This window comes from Coloeus monedula, assembly GCF_965178545.1.
Source record: "Coloeus monedula genome assembly, chromosome: 4".
NCBI classification, from domain to species: domain Eukaryota; kingdom Metazoa; phylum Chordata; class Aves; order Passeriformes; family Corvidae; genus Coloeus; species Coloeus monedula.
This window is the reverse complement of record NC_138784.1, coordinates 9,218,476-9,235,658: the sequence shown is the minus strand read 5'-3', so window position 1 is coordinate 9,235,658 and position 17,183 is coordinate 9,218,476. Positions and strand designations below refer to the sequence as shown.

General features: G+C 41.8%; 1 protein-coding gene across 1 annotated transcript in view; it reads right to left on the bottom strand.

Annotated features, from left to right (window-relative positions):
* Window positions 1-241: 241 nt before the first annotated feature.
* FBLN1 (fibulin 1) overlaps window positions 242-17,183 on the bottom strand; it is a 77,174-nt gene continuing 60,232 nt past the window's right edge. Inside the window, exon 17 of the mRNA XM_082280420.1 lies at window positions 242-1,220. Within this exon, the coding sequence (XP_082136546.1) occupies window positions 1,081-1,220 (140 nt within the window). The 3' untranslated portion in view covers window positions 242-1,080. The remainder of the gene's footprint in view (window positions 1,221-17,183) is intronic.

Below are 17,183 nucleotides of genomic sequence, written 5' to 3'. Positions count from 1 at the left end.
CAAAAGCTGTATCATGCTGTTTTCCTGGGAATCAGAAACCATGGCATACTTCAGAGTATTTCCATCTGACCTTCTTTATTTCCTCATATCTTAACAAACATAACAAACTGAAACATGGAGTTATTTCTTTCCTGTTCTGTAATAAAAAAGATACATTATTTTTATGGCCAGAAAATACATTAAACATTCATTTATTTGTGAGATTTTCCTTATAATATTACATATGCCTTGGTTTGGTGCATGGGAAATGTACAGTTTAACATGCTAATTTTATTACCAATTTTAAAATGGCATGGAGCTTGATAACAGACAGGAGATAAGGTCGGAGTTTCCCGTGTATTGCTGAGTACTGGTGAGATTGGAATTTAGGCAATATGCTGTGTTCCTGTAACAGATTAATTTCAATGAGAGGTACTTGTTTAATTGGAATCAAACAATCTTACAATCAAATAATAAGTACCCAAAAAAGGAGCATTTTTTTAATATGTGTAATAGCTTGTTAGTCTCTAAGTATTTCTAGTTCCTTTTGCACTTCCTCTGGTAGCTGCAGCTGAGTGATACTTCTTAAATATCCAGGCTGAACTTTTCAGGCATTAATAGCAATTCTGGGGGCCTATTTAGAGGGCCCAAAATGAACTATTTATCACTCTCTGACAATCCTCCTCAAGGTAGTTAATTTGAGGCAAAATTATTAATCTTTATCCAACTTCCTCCATCCAAAGACACCATATACTCATCCCAATGAACTCTGACATCTGTTTTGTTCCACAGCCTGTCATTCAGTTACCTGGACAAGGAGCAATAGTTGAGATCTGTCCAAACATTTAGAAAAATTTTTAATTCCACCAGGCAGCTGAGCAGTTTTACACACTACGTATTTATACAAACAACTACATCGGGCTCACCTAATTTGCTCCACCCTATGTCTAATCAATGTAATAGCTTGTTACTTGTCTTAAACTATAAACCAAATATTTAAAAATAAAACAAAAAAGAACACTATTGGGTTTTAAAAACAAGTATATGACATAATAGCTTGTGGTAATGTTTCAGGCTGGAGCACTTGCTTGTGGGTGTCCCTCAGAACCAGTATTCAGACACGAAGATGTGGACGTTGACGATGTTGCGGTGAGACACCACCCCACCCATGACGTAGTTCATCTCCAATTTCAGGATGGCATGGAAAGGTCCAATTATGGGTCTCACCTGGCGAACTACACCTGTTGGGACAGAAATAGGTTGCTGAGATTAGCAGGAGAATCTAGCTGAGTCTGGGGGAGCTACACCACCTTTGGTGTTCAGTATAGCCCAGGGAAAGGTATTTTATTTATTGGGTCTATAAATAGCTTGCAAGAAAGCTTGCAAAAGAAGGATAAAATAAAACTTTTGAATCAAAATACCTCGAAGATCTATAATGAGCACTAAGATGTTACGAATGGCAAAACCCTCTTATATATTCTGAAATCAGTAATTTTTTTTACCTTTTAATTGGAGACATAAATTCAATAAGCATGCTGTGACACTACTTTTACATAGGGCAGAAGGAGATTTCCCTGGGTAACCCAGAACACACACTGCTCATGAGCACACCTGGGAATGCCATGCAATTCCTGGTATCGGGTTGAAAACCCCATTTCATTTGGAACAGTAGAAGCTATCTGAAATGCTTTGGTAAAATCAACCCTTCCCCTGTGAACATCAGAATGACACCCATCTGTCAATTATTAGTGTGCTGAGTCATGGATGGACAACCCCACTGGACACAATGGGAATTAAGTTTAATAAGGAAAGGGGGTATCTCTGCATCTGCTCCTATGTCATCCTCATGTGGATGGTGGTCATTCCTTCGCCAGCACTGGGGTTTGATAAGGAAGGAAGCAGTAAGGAAGAAGTAAGCTGTGTCTTCCAGGGCTCCAGTCCTGTGACTGGTTTGCCATGGAGGAGCCCCAGTGCCAGGATGGAGATGGCCGGAGTCCTCAGAGGGTGGCAGGGCAGGGCTTGTCCCACTTGCCAGCCGGGCAGCAGGGCAGCTGCCAGGGGCAGCCACATTCACCCAGAGACCCAGATCACAGCCTGGCTCATGGACGATGCTGGGCCAAAGTCAAACTGAGGAGGCAACATGTGGGGCAGGGTCCAGAACAAACGAACCCTGGGCTGTGATACAGCCCTCTTCCAGCACTGCTCAGGCAGGGCCTGAAGCGGACATTGGGCTCCTGGGCTCTGGGCAGGGTGCAGAAGAGGACCCTGAGAAGGCACATCTGGGTCATGAGGAGTTATCTGTGCCTTGATGCAATGTGGCTACACAGAACAGTGATAAAGCTTCAGACCTACAAAACAAAGTCAACTCAAGCTTTGCCATTGACCCCCAAGGCTGCAGATCAGGTCCTAAACATACTCTCACTTCTTGTTTATTTTCTGGGCCTGGTGTTACAGAGTAGGCAGCTACCAAACTGCTGTCATCTGAAAAGGATGTCCCCAAATGTCAAAATCACATGAAGCCAAGGTCAGCCAGCAGGCATGGGGAGTCTGCTGGGGACCCCCCTCCACAGACACCTCCTTCTGACAACAGACTGCTCTGACAGGGTGTTTGATTCAGAAGGAAATGCACAGTTTAAGGAAGGATGATTTAAGATGTGCTCCTCCTGCATGCTGGGGATTATGTTTCACAGCACACCAGTACCATCATGGAGTCCCAGCTGAGCTCCTACAGCTGTTCCCTATGAACACACTGGCCTGAGATCTGCTGGGAGACATAAATGTTTGCTTGTGCAGGCTGTCAGCGCCTTTTCCTAAGGCAGTGATGACATTACAGTTCTGTCCTGTTCAAACACTAACTAGTATCTTCAGCATGCAGTGAAATTGCAAACTTCTCACCACAGTCACTTTGCCTGCCATATTTGATGAACACACTTTTTAAGCATCCTGCCCCCTACAATTTATATGCATATATATATATACTTATATTTTATTTTCTTTAGTTTTCTTGGCTATTCTCCTGTATCTTATAAAAATAGCTGGGCTTGGCAGATGATGTATTGAAACAGAAAAGCCTTGCTAAAATTGCCCTCCCTTTAGGGTAGCACTTAAAGCATTTTGCTAACAACACATCACATTGTTGCAGGCACTGCTCTAACTGAGAACCACGGAAATGCACAGCATTGAAATCACTCAGTGCTGGCAAGCTTTAACTGACCCTGTGAGCAGCTCCTGCACTCATCACTAAGCCTTAGAGAGCAAAGGCTGCTGGTTTCATTTAGCAATCCTATTATAGGATTCTACACTTTCTGTGCTACTCCACTAGAGTCTACTCTACTTTGGAGGTGGGATTGCAACTTGTGTTTTCTCTGCTGTGCTATGCCAAAGTATGGCAAACATTTGCACATCACTGATGCAGCATTCAAAGCCATTAGTAATGTTCTCATTTCTGTTGAGATGCATCGTGCTAACAGGCAGGAAAAAAGGTGCAACAGGAAAACACTACGGTCCGTGTGGCAGTGCTTTTTCACACAGTTCGCTTGCTGCAGTTTTAAAATCCAGCCTATAAAGTGGCTTGAGAAGTGAATGCCATGCATGCTGACAGCTATATTGAAGAAAGAAATTGAGGGAATGTAGAAGGAAACAATACTCTGACAATAGTTACTTCTACAGTTTGTTGTGCCAATGCTCTAGATGATCCTGAAATGACCACCACTGCAGGAACTATTTCACTTCTCTCCCATTAAATGAATGAGGATGATACAGGATGACACAGGCAGGCGGCTTTGTGCTACAGCGTATGTGTAAGGATGCATTCATTCTGAATGGGTAGAATGAAAAATGAAGAGTCAGGAGAAACCCTTGAAATGTTCTACTGGACAAAAGCATATGAGAGGTTTGCTGCTCTTGGCAGATTCATTCCTTGAGAGCTTTGCATTTTTGTTTTGTGACAAGTACTAAAATGGAAAACCTGAGTATTTTTCTCCACCAAACTCAAGGGAAAATGCAGGTGGAAACCATGCAAGATGCTTCCTGTGTCTGATTCTCTGCTGTCTCATACCTTTCATGTCACCTATGAGGGGAGGCATAGCTCTGCCAGACCTAAACAAGACCAGCAGTTCTGGGCTGACTCACACAAACAAAAGACTAAAGAAAAATCTTGTGATCCAGGCCTGGTCCATGTATTCACATATGTGGCTCAACGAATCAGTCAGTATCTCAGAAGCGTTTAGCCCAGGATACATTTGAAGAAGCCACATGTTATAATTCTGTATGTTTTTAAGTGACATGGATTTGTGAGATACTGCAACATTTGCATAAACTTGCTGTTTCACTATCCCTTTTGGCAAACTGGTGGGCCCAGATTTGTGGTCTGGCAGGTATCAGCTGAACACTAAGTATAAAAACATCCCTTATAGTAACAGGAAGGTTACAATTTTTAAATGCACTGGGAAGTCAGGAAATGTAAAAATTAAGCAGCTGGTTTTTGATCTCTTTTTTACCTAAGTCCAAAGTAGCTGGATGGAGCCACTCAGATTTGTCATGGAGATAATTGCAGACTGGTACTTGGTCCTGGACCACTGTAGAAGTGCCCACTGTTCTGTGAGTCACTGTCTGCAGGATGTCAGGAGCACCAGTGGGGCTTCTCAGGAAATTACTTGAAAACAGAGGGCTCTCACATACCACCATTTGATCCTCTCAGGGACCGAAGCTACAGGCTCTACCACTGACAAAGCAGGTGAGTTCATTTAAGCAAGTTCACCCCAATCTTTTCCAACAATATCAGACTTCAGCTAGGTTAGCATAGAAGAAGAGGAACAACAACAACAGGGTGAATCCTTGATTATGTATTAACATGGAGATTCCCCCTGCGGCTGAATCCAATGTGATTGGCAACCTCAAGCATCTGTGTTGTCTTCCTTGCAGGCACGTCTACCAGTGTTGGTACCCTCCAGCCTGATGAGCTGCTGGTGCTGTTCATTGTCTTTGGTCCATAATTTGTGACCCAACACAGACTGAACTTGCAGAAAATGTCATGTGTCATGGGCTAGGCAGAATGCCTTCCATGATCTGTGCTTGGATTTGCTGTTTTGTTAACTAAGCACAGATGTCATTACACATCCCAAATCCGTTTGGGTATCTTCATGATTTGCTAACCTTCTTCCAGAAAAAAATAAGATTTCTTTCTCTTGCACACTTTGCCCTTATTGTAAGCAGGATCTATGGCAATCCTTTCCACCTGCTGATCTGTGAAAGCAAACAGCCTCCAAGTGAGAGGCAGCAAGTTTTTGGATGTCACAGTAATGGTCTGACCATGGCCCGACTCCTAAAGCTCTATAATTAAAACCCTGAGCTACTCTCCTGTCCTGTTTCTTCTTTCTGTTTTGTATTTTGATTTTTTCTAAGGTAAAGCATGTCACCATGTGTAGTGAGGACAATAACCTAAATAATATATAATACATATTTTTAAGTGAGAGCAATGACAACAGCCAATAATCTGAGTAACTGTCACTGACTTACTGAAGTTTTGCTTATCAGAGAAGATGGGATAAATAAGACAGCAAGGATAATACTGTTAATATTCCTAAGCCTTTCAGCAGCATTTCTAGTATTTTAACCAGAGAGAATCATAGAATTGTTTAGATTGGAAAAGGCCTATAAGATCAAGTCCAGCCATTAATCCAGCACTGCCAAGGCCATCACTAACCCATGTCCCCAAGTGCCACATCCACACATTGGTTAAATCCCTCCAGGGTTGCTGCCTCAACCACTTCCCTGAGCAGTCTGTTCCAATGCTTGACAAGCCTTTTAGTGAAGGAATTTTCCCTAACATCCAATCTAAACCTCCTCTGGCACAACTTGAGGCTATTTGCCCTTGTCATGTCTCTTGTTCCCTGGGAACAGAGCCTGACCCTCACCTGGCTGCACCCTCCTGTCAGGGAGTTGTAGAGAGTGAGAAGCTTCCCCCTGAACCTCCTTTTCTCCAGGCTCAGTGCCCCCAGCTCCCTCAGCTGCTCCTCATAAGACATGTTCTCTAGATGCCACAGGTATTCCTTGGCTTGTCTATACCTCTTTAAGATATCATTACAGTTCTCTGCTTTGAAATATGTGAGACCCTCAGGCAATTCACCTCTGTGTTTGGTTTCTGCTTGTACTTCTGCATTAGGCAGCTGATTTGCTAAGAAGCTCCATTTTCAGCTGAGGAGAAGAGCTGCTGTTTTGTTACCACATTAACTCATTCTGGGTGACAAGTCCCTGCATTGTCATGCACTCATATCTTGCCTCCAGACTCCTAATTCTGACTTCTATGCTAAGCTCCTTAAAATGCTTCTCTTTAAAAAAACCTTTCTTTCTCTTTTTTTCACTGCTAGCCACAAAATCTGCTGCAATTACACTCTCAGGGGATCTGGGTCAAGGTGTTCCTCACACCACATTTGCATTTCCTCTAGAGGAAGTTCCTCTAAGAGGGATCACCATGGTGTGCAAAAAGCAAAGCAGAACCAAGCAGCTTATTTCCATACTGCCATAAGAAAATACTGGTTTGAGTTCATAGAGAGGTTGCAATATGTTACATTTTATGGTTCAGAGGTGAAGCTCATAGGATTTTCCACAGGGATTGATTCTTGAGTCTAGTCAAATATTTACATCTATATCATCATTAGGAGCACAGAACAGACATAAATCACACCCATTCCTGAACAAGAGAGCTAAATTTTTAAGGATCCCCCAAAAAATCATGCAGAGAGATGTTAGCAGAGCAGTCAAGGAATCAGAGGCTGATAGTGAGGGCTGTACATGGTGACTGCTGGAAGAAGGGATGTGCTGCAGTAAACTCCTCTTGCCTTGCCTGCATATACAGGCATATGTATTTGTATATATATAAACAATCCCAACTGCTGCCAAATCAAAAGTTATTCTTCCAAATAACCTGTGGGCTATGCTCAGGGAAATACAATAAACACAGTTATCAAAATTGGAATCAATTCCCTCAACCACATTTCAAGCTTTGTGTTAAGTAACAAGCACGAGAGCTCTTGTTCTTCTTGTCCCCTTCCCATTGCTTCCCCCATGGGGTTACAGCTATATTGTTTTTTCCAGTCACCACATACCAAAGGACAGTAAAAAAACACCTTTTTCTTTCCCTTTGTGCTCACAGCAAGCACACAATGTCCTTTCTGTGACTCTTCTCAGGAGGCAAGTTAACAGAGAGATGTGTAACCAACAGAGGTTGGTTACTGTCAGGTGAATCCAGCAGTATTACCCTGTTTTCACTAGTGCAACACTTCACCCTTGACATTACAGGCAAGTACTAATTTAGCAACTTTTTCTGGGAACAAACAATCAATTTAGGATAATTTGCTATTTTTTTTATCATTGTTTAGTTGTATGATCTGTGGTCAGCTGAAAACTGACCATGAACTGAAAAAATGTGGGATGTATGGTAAGGAGTTACTGAGAAAGCATGAAGTGATGAAAATAAGAAAATTCACTTTTCTGAATCATTACTCTATTGTTAACTTATTAATCATGTCCTAAATAGAACAAAACACACATTTTTATTAATTCTAAGATCTATTTTAAATTAAACACTCTGTAAAAACTATGTAAAATAATAAGAATAGGATATATATTTGAAATACCTAAGGCAGACAAACAAGTGCCATGGTTTTGTGGTGAACATAGTGGTGGTGCTGGGTTGACGGCTGGACGTGATGAGCTTAAAGATCTTTTCCAACTTAAATCATTCTGTGATGCTATGAAGTCTCATCATTTGCTTTTCCTTCAAAGTAAGTACATGCTGCTATTCAGGCTATTTTGGGGTTTGCTTTGGCCATGCACTATTAAAATTAACTTTCATGAATCAGAAACTAATATTGGTAGCAATATATGAATGTCTAGTCCTCATTAGATAAATAAATCCCATGTGAGATAAAGCATGTCTGATTTTCCCCCTAAATTTCCTAACCTTTGGGCTATGACAGGCCTGATGGTAAGTGAAAGCTTAAGCTCATCATGAAATAGAATCACAGAGCCATAGAATGGATTGGATTGGAAGGGATCTTAAAGCCCATTCAGACCCACTCCCTGCCGTGGTCAGGGACACCTTCCACTATCCCAGGTTGCTCCAAGCACCATCCAATCTGGCCTGGAACACTTCCAGGGATGAGGCAGCCACAGCTTCTCAGGGCACCCTGTGCCAGGGCCTCATCACCCTCACAGGGAAGAATATCTTCTGTATATCCAGCCTAAATTTCCCCTCTTTCACTTTTAAACCATTGTGAACCCATTGAAAAGTTCTCCCTTTGAAAAGAAGCACAGGAAGGGTTGTTGAATGTGCTATTACATGGTGAGAGGGAGTGCTGTCTGTTTTCAGATAGAACTTTTGGGATGAGCTGCTAGTGACACCTACATGAGAGAGATTTCAATGACACCAGAAAACCCCACCTTATAATTTTTCCTCCAGCTATTTTCCTCGTGCTTTAAATGGATACTTGGAACATGAAATGATCAGTTGGGAAAAATTCAAGCGTAAGAAAATTGTGATGAGAGCTGTGGAGCTGGAACATAAACAGAGCCGAAACTCAAGTATATATTAAATATATACTTTCTATTAAACTCCAAACAATCTCAGCGTGTGTTCTGAAGTCCTGCATTTGACTGTTCCCGGGTCTCTGTTTCCCCACAAAAAAGACCCTGGTCCTTCTTACAGGCTTGTCAGAAATGAATAGTCCTAACTACCACAACACAACAGTAACTACCCCTTTCTAAGTAATGGATCTTTGAGTATCACAAAGGAGGTTGTTCCTCCTGGAACCTACAGCTATTGTGTGGCTGTTAAAGACAAGGAGCCCAAAACTCTGGCACACTGGTGGTAATGTGTGGTGAACAACTTTTTGAGGGGGAAAAGCTTGTTTATGAGATTCCCTTGAGCAATACAAGACCAATCTTCTCATGTTAATGCAAGATCTTGGACTATAACTTCAAGTTTTCTTGTCTCCTGAAGGCTTTTTGCTTTATACTGCAGGCCAAGATTTACAAAATTTACAGTAAACATCTCAGCTGTATCAGTGTTACTTAGGAGAGTTGTCATAGTTTCAGAAAAGATGTTCAGGCAATTAGGAAAGTTTGGACTAGAGAAACAATCCAGGCAGAGACTATTATAAAAGGTAAATCGATAGCATCATTCCAGAAATGAGCAGGAGGAAAATGAACCCAGACATGAATTAATGTTTCTTTGGATCAAATCATAGACAAGGAGTTGCAGGTTAGGCTTGAACACCAAGCACTCTCAGTCTACAACATGTAAATGCATATCTATAGTGTGAAGCTAAAACTACATAGCCAATTTTTGGCTCTTCAGACATTAACTCTAAGGAAGTCACCATAAGATTTGTCATTTATTTTTCAGTATTCATTACAAATATACAAAGCTCATCAGTAGGGTTGGAAAATAATTCACATCCTGATCACAAACAGAAAATACATATTTTAGGCTATTTTAGCAATTTTTTGTTCTGTAAAAAGCTTGGCGTTGAAGTTTAATTAAATTCCTTTCCTAAAGGCTTCTACTTATTACACAAAAGGTTGTGCCAGAGTAGTGTTTTGGTGCAGCGCATAAATTGCTCTGCCAACATAGTTACTCGAGTACCTACTGACCAGGGAAGTGCTATGCCAGGGAAGTGAATCAACCTCTAATTGCTTAATGTGTCCTACTGTTGCAAATGCAATGCTCAAACACTGCACATCAGGGAATGTCGCACTGCACCTGGAAGAGTGAGAGCTGCCTTTGCTGGGCTTCCCGAGGTTCCTGTCAGCCCATTACTCCAGCCTGTCAAGGTCCCTCTGCTTGCCAGCACAACTCTGTTGCATCATCCCTGTCCAGGTGCCCTCTGGCCCCTGATGAAGACAGTGGCCCCAAAATCAACCCCTCAAATGGACTATTGGTGACTGGCAGAGAGCTAGTCTGCTGATCCCAACCCTACGAGCCTGGAGTTCAGCCTTTTTCCAATCTATCTCACTGTCCACTTATCCAGCCTACGTTTCCTTGGGTTGCCTGTGAGGGTATTAAAGGAGATGGTGTTGAAAGCCTTACTAAAGTCAAGATGAGCAACATCCACTCTTCTCAGTAATCCAGCCATCTTTTTGTAGAAGGATGTCAGGTAGGTCAGGCATGATTTCCCTATCATAAATCCTTGCTGACTGCTTCCAGTGACCTCTTTGTCCTTATGATGTTTGGAAATGGTTTCCAGGTAGATTTGCTCCATCACCTTCCCAGGGACTCAGGTGAAGCTAACCAGCCTGTACTCCCCTAGATCCTTTCTGGCCTTCCTGAAGATTGCAGTGACATTTGCCTTTTTTCATGGGAACTTTTATTCACCACAATCTTTTAAAGATGTTGAGAGTGCCTTTACAATTACATTGGCCAGTTCCCCCAGCACTTGTCCCTCAGTACCCCACCAGCACCCATGGACTTGGTTATGCCCAGTTTGTTCACATGTTCCTGAACCTCCTCCACTGAGGGTGAGTATTTCCTGCTCCAGCTCTTCCTCTTGCTCTGAGACCCCCAGGACTCTGGAAGGCCAGTCTTATCAGTAGAGAATGAGGCAAAGAAGGCATTGAATACTTAATCTTTCTTCATGTCTTTTGTCACCAGTTCTCCTGCCACCATAGGCAGCCTCACAGGCATTATTTTCCTCCACTCCTCTCCAGTTCATGACTGTGCCTAAAGGAACAATCTAGCTGTCAAACTGCAGGCATTTTCCAGACCACCAGATATCTGTCTGCTGACTTCAGAAAGTTAAGGTATACTTGAGATTCCTCCATCTCTCAAAAGCTGAATAGTCTCTTTCATTTTCTTTTTTTTTTTTTTGTGTGTGTGTGTGTGAGAGAAAGCTACCTATATTTCTCTCACTTATTTGTCACAATAACAATGTGTCTCCTGCTATATGGTGTTCTATAGTTTCTGATATAATCTGTTTTATTAGTAAGTGGCTTCTCTTTGTAAAATGAAATATTTCTTGGTAATCATCACTTCAGGCATCAAATCACATACAGAAAAATAGCTCTGAAGTTATCATTAATCCTTAAGATGCCACACCTGACAAACATAACTATAGTGAAAGGATTCAGAAAACTCATTAATCAAAATACAAGTACCAAAATAGATTTCCTCTTGCTTTGAAGTATATTGCCGTCATAACATTGTGAATTAGACCTTCATCAAGTTTGATGGTGACCACTTCACAAAATAAAAGTTTTGGAGAATCAAGTTAGAGTTGGATGTTAACAAGGTTTCCATGCTGCTGGAGAACTGCTTCAGAGGAATGTGGCTGGCTATACATATCTTTGCTGAAGTATCTGGGGACAAGATTTTCAAAAACATACTTTTCAAACATGAATGTCCCAGATGTTTAATTAGGAAAAAGGCCTATTTTTCAACCGTTGAGCAACCAAAGGCTTATAAAATACTTCAGAAGTAAGTTTGGACACATAAAATTCACTTTTATAAGCTATATGACACTCACGGTAGTTTCACTGTTGGTTTAAGCTGATCAAAAATAGTGGTCCTGTTATATCCTCCACCCCTTGCCTTGGATTAACACCTGAAAAATCAAAACCATAGCTTGCCACACAAGCACTCATCTGACCACAGGGTGGAGTGTGTGCTCAGAGGTGAACAGGAGAAGGAGATTTCCCTTTTGAGCACCAACAAAGCTCCATAAGACTGAACACAACCTCCATGTTCCTCCTATTGGGAACAGAAAGGCAGCAGTGTCCAGTCACAGTGAGTACTGCACTAGTGGCATGAACAGGGCTCCAAATGACCCAGGCCAGCTGGTGCAGTGCTGACTGCAGTGGCACATTACCCTGGGATGTAAAAATAATATATACATGTGTGTGTCCCTGGAGCAGTTCAACAACCATTATCCAACAGTGCAGCTCAAGGCAATACTGGGTGCTTCACTGAAAAGTGTCAAAGAGGACCAGGGGCATGTCAAGACACCCCTCAGAAAAACAGTGTAACCAGGTGAGCCATGCCTGCAACCACAACCAGCACCTCTGGCTCAGATCTCTCCCATATGCAGAAGATCTGTGGCCACTGGAATCATTTATAAGCCATGTAAAGGCAAAGCTCTCTTTTAAAGACTGCTTAAACAATTGTCTAAAACTCTTCAGGTACTCACAGCCTTTGAAGTTTCCACCCAGCGTACGAGTGTTAGTTTAAGTTTAGCTAAAACTGAATCTGCTTCTCTCTTCCCTTTTGCTTCAACTCCAATGAAAAAAATGAAGTTACAGTACAGGAATTACATTTCAGCATGTAAAAAGGATCTTTCTGCATTATTCAACAGATCAGAAATATAGGATTCAATTTATTATAAATTCAACAACTCCATGAAGTTTAATTTCATTAACACTTGGGTTTTTCTAGAAAACTTTGATTGCTGAAATGCATCAAATAAAGAGTCCATAAAGAAGTGTCATATTAATACGTTTTTGGGCCAGAAACAAATGGTGAATATTTTCAAAGCTATTATCTGTCATATTGGACCATATGGAGCCTTGGTATTATAAAAGAATTAAAAACAATCTTTGATTTTACTGAGGTTTGGCTAGTTTACAAATACTGTGATCTTTATTAAGGATACTAAATAACTTCAGAGAGATGTGCTCTTATCCTGGTTTGGTAAACTCGAAGTGCTTTTAGATGTCTGGTTTGCCTTCCAGCCAAACCTCGCAAAGGGTTTCAATGTTGACAATGCTGTGAAATCACTCATGCCTAAAATGCAGTAACTATACTTGAAGTAACCTCATTAAAAAATAGTTTTCATCATATATTTTTTAATCTTTCCTGTTCCACTTTAAGAATATGAGGTGCTCTATGTGTTAGAAGACCCTTACATATTACAAAAACAGGTGGAAAAACTTCAGGGATGAATGTCCAAAATGTGAAAAATCACATCTATCAGCCCCCTGATACTTTATTCCCAGTATGTTATTTACAGGGGCCTTCATGTGCATCATCACAGACATGCAATGTCTCCATTTAGTGAGAGTGGCTGTGTTCACCCCACCTGTCTCACAATTGCAGTATTCCCATTCAGCTGCACTTGGATCCGCGACACCTGGGCAATTAATTATTGCAACCCTTGTGATAAAAGCATTTCTTGGCAAAGAGCCACAATTACGGCACACAGCAGCATATGGCTCTGTGATTTGATTTACCATGGAAGAAAAAGTACCTAATCCTGAGGCTTTGGCACAGAAACCCTTATAGAGTGCTCAGTCTTCACCTAGAGGCACCAGCTCTGCTGTTCCTGTTTGCAGAACTGTGACAAGGGAGGCTTCCTGTACTTTACTGTGCGTCAATTCCTGACCAGTTCTCAAGGGCTGAAATAAGGGGTCACTTCACCACATTTGGCCCCTTTAAAAACAAAAGTTAAGATAGGGCTGTTTTTAAGTGAGGCAGGCATCTGCATATCATACTGGGAAAGATTTACGATACACCTTGGGTCTTATCTTCCTTTTCCATTTTTATAGGGTGTGTAGGTGCTGCTGCAGGAATAAGATGGTTGCTATCAACACACAGACTCGGACACAGCAGCAGAAGCAGCTGAATCACAGAATCATTAAGACTGGAAAAGATTTTCAAGATCATTGAGTCCAACCTTTGACCAAACACAGCAGTGTCAGCTAAACCAGAGCACTGAGTGTCACATCCAGTCATTAATCAATTGCACATATATTTCACCCTTGGAGATCATCACAAAAGGAGGTCTTTGACTACTTTGAGCTGGGGCAGAGCACCTCAGAAAGCTGGATTCACACAGACATCTCTCTGAGGAATTGCTATAGTATGTTTCTTGGTGTACTGGATTTCAAATCCGGCTTTATTTGCTCATTTATGCAATATCTCAGCCCACTGTTTAACATGAATACCAGAAAATGCATGCTATGAAATCTGAACCAAGGACTTTGGTGCCCTTTGCTGTTCCTAACTCAGTCCATTTCTTTCCCAAGGTGTCAGGTTTTATACTTCACATCACAGTTCACAAAACTTTATCAGAGCTGTATTATAATTTATCTGCCTGCTGGGCCTTGTGGGAACTATAACCAAAGATGGTCTGTATGAATGGTTTTGTAGTACCTTGTGACACCCGAGAGGTGACATGAACATAGATCAAGGAGGAAGGTTGCATTAACCAGATACTTGCAATGTGCTAGAATGAAATTTGGCATTAGGAACGTTGTTCCACTCGAGATCGAGAATCATTCTCACCAGAAAAGCACCTTCAGCATTTCTCAGATATGAAACAAAAATTTGCCTCCTGCTCAAGGTGCTCCTTTGCCCCCAGAAGAGCTCTCCAGCCTCAAATTTTTCTGGAGGGGAGGGACGGTGTTGAGCGATTTGACTACTGAGCAGTGCAGTCAGCAGTATCCTGAAAGGGCATGTTTAGGCAGTAAATCTAGAATCCCGTTTACCAAATGGCTTTTGGGCACCCTCATCTCAAATGCACAACTACTAATTTCAACAGGGCAACCTGGCATAGAGAAAAACTCACAAAATATTCTTTTCTGAGGAGCTCCTCTTGTGAGAGAGGCAAGCCTAGAGATGAAACCAGAACAAAGATACTGAAAGGGACTGTGTCTTTTTCAATGTACAGCTGCAAAAGCCTGTTGAAAAACCTACTGAATTATGTCCTGCTCCATGAGCTTGCTGGTAATGACTGGCCAGCACCAGTGTTGTATGGCCAGACACCATTGTTGTTTCACACTAATGACATTATAATCACAACAAAATGTTCCTATTGCTGCTTACTCTCTAGTAAGAGTTATCCACATGGGGAGATAACAAGTGTTCTCTCTCCTTGCCCCTGCACACAGCAGAGTTTGCCTGGATGCCCTGGCTCTGCCTACACCTCCCCTGCCTCACAGAAACCTCACCCAGATGTAGGTGAACTGCTGCTTTCAGCACCAGCTGTGCCAGGAAGCCCACATCAGTCTGGGAATCTTATTTTGCTGAACACCAAAACGCATGCATGGTAAGAGCCAGCCAGTCTCTGGCCCAAAGATAAAGAGTCTGGAGTAACAAAGGAGAGAGAAGCTGAGGGAAATGTGAAGGTACTTGCCTGGCAATGGAGAGTGGGTCCAGGGACAAAGTTCAGAACCAAATCTTTTGCAGACCAATGACTGAATTTAATGTCAGACCATACAAACATTTGCATGGAGGACTGTAGAAAGACTTCGCCACACTGCGAATGGCCAAACTACTTAAAAGATACAGAACTACTACCCCTGTGCTAAGGACAGGTGTCACGAAAGTCAAACAAACCTCCAGTCTCCTTCTGCCCCCAACTAGTATGGGATGTCACAAGAACACCTGCTCATGGTACCTGGTTTTGTTTTTCTTCTTGATCATTTTTGACAAGTTTCTCCTCAGACTCTGGAACACACTAAACAATCATGATACCACAGTAGAAATTAGACTAGTGATAAATCCAGCATAGTGCTATCAGTAGTTGAGATACTTTCTGTAATGCTTCAAAGGTAACATCATGAACTGTCACCCACATAAAGGAGGTTGGAAATTCAGGACAGAGACAGCAGTGTAAGCCTTGCAAATAACAATGGAGAGCAGTAGTACATATCAGTGTAGATACAAGTGCATTCAAGCACCAGCACAACCCCCCAGAGAAACTCTATGGTGACTTTTTATAGCTATATTGGCTATACAGTATGTTTTCCAGAAGAAAACCACCATTCTGCTTTATAGGTAAGAATATAGGCTTAGGTTATTACCAAATGCAATATGGAAGATTTCAGCCTATCAAAACTACTTTTAGCTGTATTATGAAATTTTAAAACCTTCCTGAAGTTTACCACACTACAAGGTGGGATTACTGTTTCAAAAAATGAATGCATAGCTGAAGGGGAAAGTGTTTTATAGCAACTGATAATACCTTAGGCACTGATAGGACATTTTTGCACAGGTTGAAAATGCATTCTTCATTTTTCACTGACAGCTGGTTAAAGGAGGAATGCAGTGAACAGTCTATAAAAGCTTTTAAAAAAACCAAGCCTGGATAGGTCTGCACTTCTGTTTTTCTCCTACCCATGCTAGCAAGTGATGTGAGGTCGTTAACAGTATCGTTTGGACTCGTTGCCACCTTGGCCTGTACCCACACCAGGAAACAAGAAGTCTACAGCACTTCCTGATCCAGGAAAGAATGGGGATTTGCATCTCTTTTTAATACAACAGGGTACAAATATCAGAAGCAACTTTTTATACAATTCTTTTTCATCAGATTGCATGAATTCTACACACTGCCTCTTCAGGAGTCTGGATTTCATTCCTCCTCTTCCACTGAAAGATACTTTCTGTAGGTCAGCAGAGCTACTTTTGGAGTTTGTTCTTAGCTCTTTTGGCTCCTCCATATCTGGTAGTGCTGATCATTGATTCCTGTTTGATATGTTTTCTTTCCTTGATTTTGCAATACTGTCCTTGCCTTCTTCACCTCCCTTTGGGCCTGCTTCTTCTACATATCCTTTGGGAGACTGTGTTCTTTCTTTTTGTAACATTCCCTGGGGCAGGGCTTTCCTCTGCTTCTATTTTCTTCTTTTATCCCCCTCACAACCTGCTCCTTCACACTTATCTCCTCCAATGACCTCAGCTGCAATCTCTCCATCAACAAAGCACAAACCAGCCTGATCAGCCATTCTCCATAACTCAGCTTCCCTAACATCTCCCTGAAGTCTCAGCATCAGCTTAAAGGAATAATGGCTGAAACTGGTAACCTGAATCTTTTCAGCTCAAAATTCTCTCTCAGTGTTGAAGCCTCCACTTTTCCTCTGTAACTTCACCTCTAACAGCTCCTCCCTCTCTTTAAACCTTTCCCAAAAGAGCTATACCTTTTCACGTTTTTTTCCCCCTGTTGCACTTTTGAGAGCATCTTGTTCTTTTGCATTCACACAAGCACAGGTTAGATGCAGGTCCTTCATAAGGCATCATGCCTCTCCTTATTTGTGACAACCTAGCAAAAACTCTGTTACTAATGAGGGTCTTCTGGCAAGTGCATCTTCATCTTCAGGAAAGTCTGTCCTTTCTCCCCCACCTTTCCCAGTGCTCCTTCCTTTCTTTGAATTCCTTCATTGGCTTCCTCTAGTCTGATATTGAGTCAAGGTTTATTACACTGAGGTCTTTCAATAAT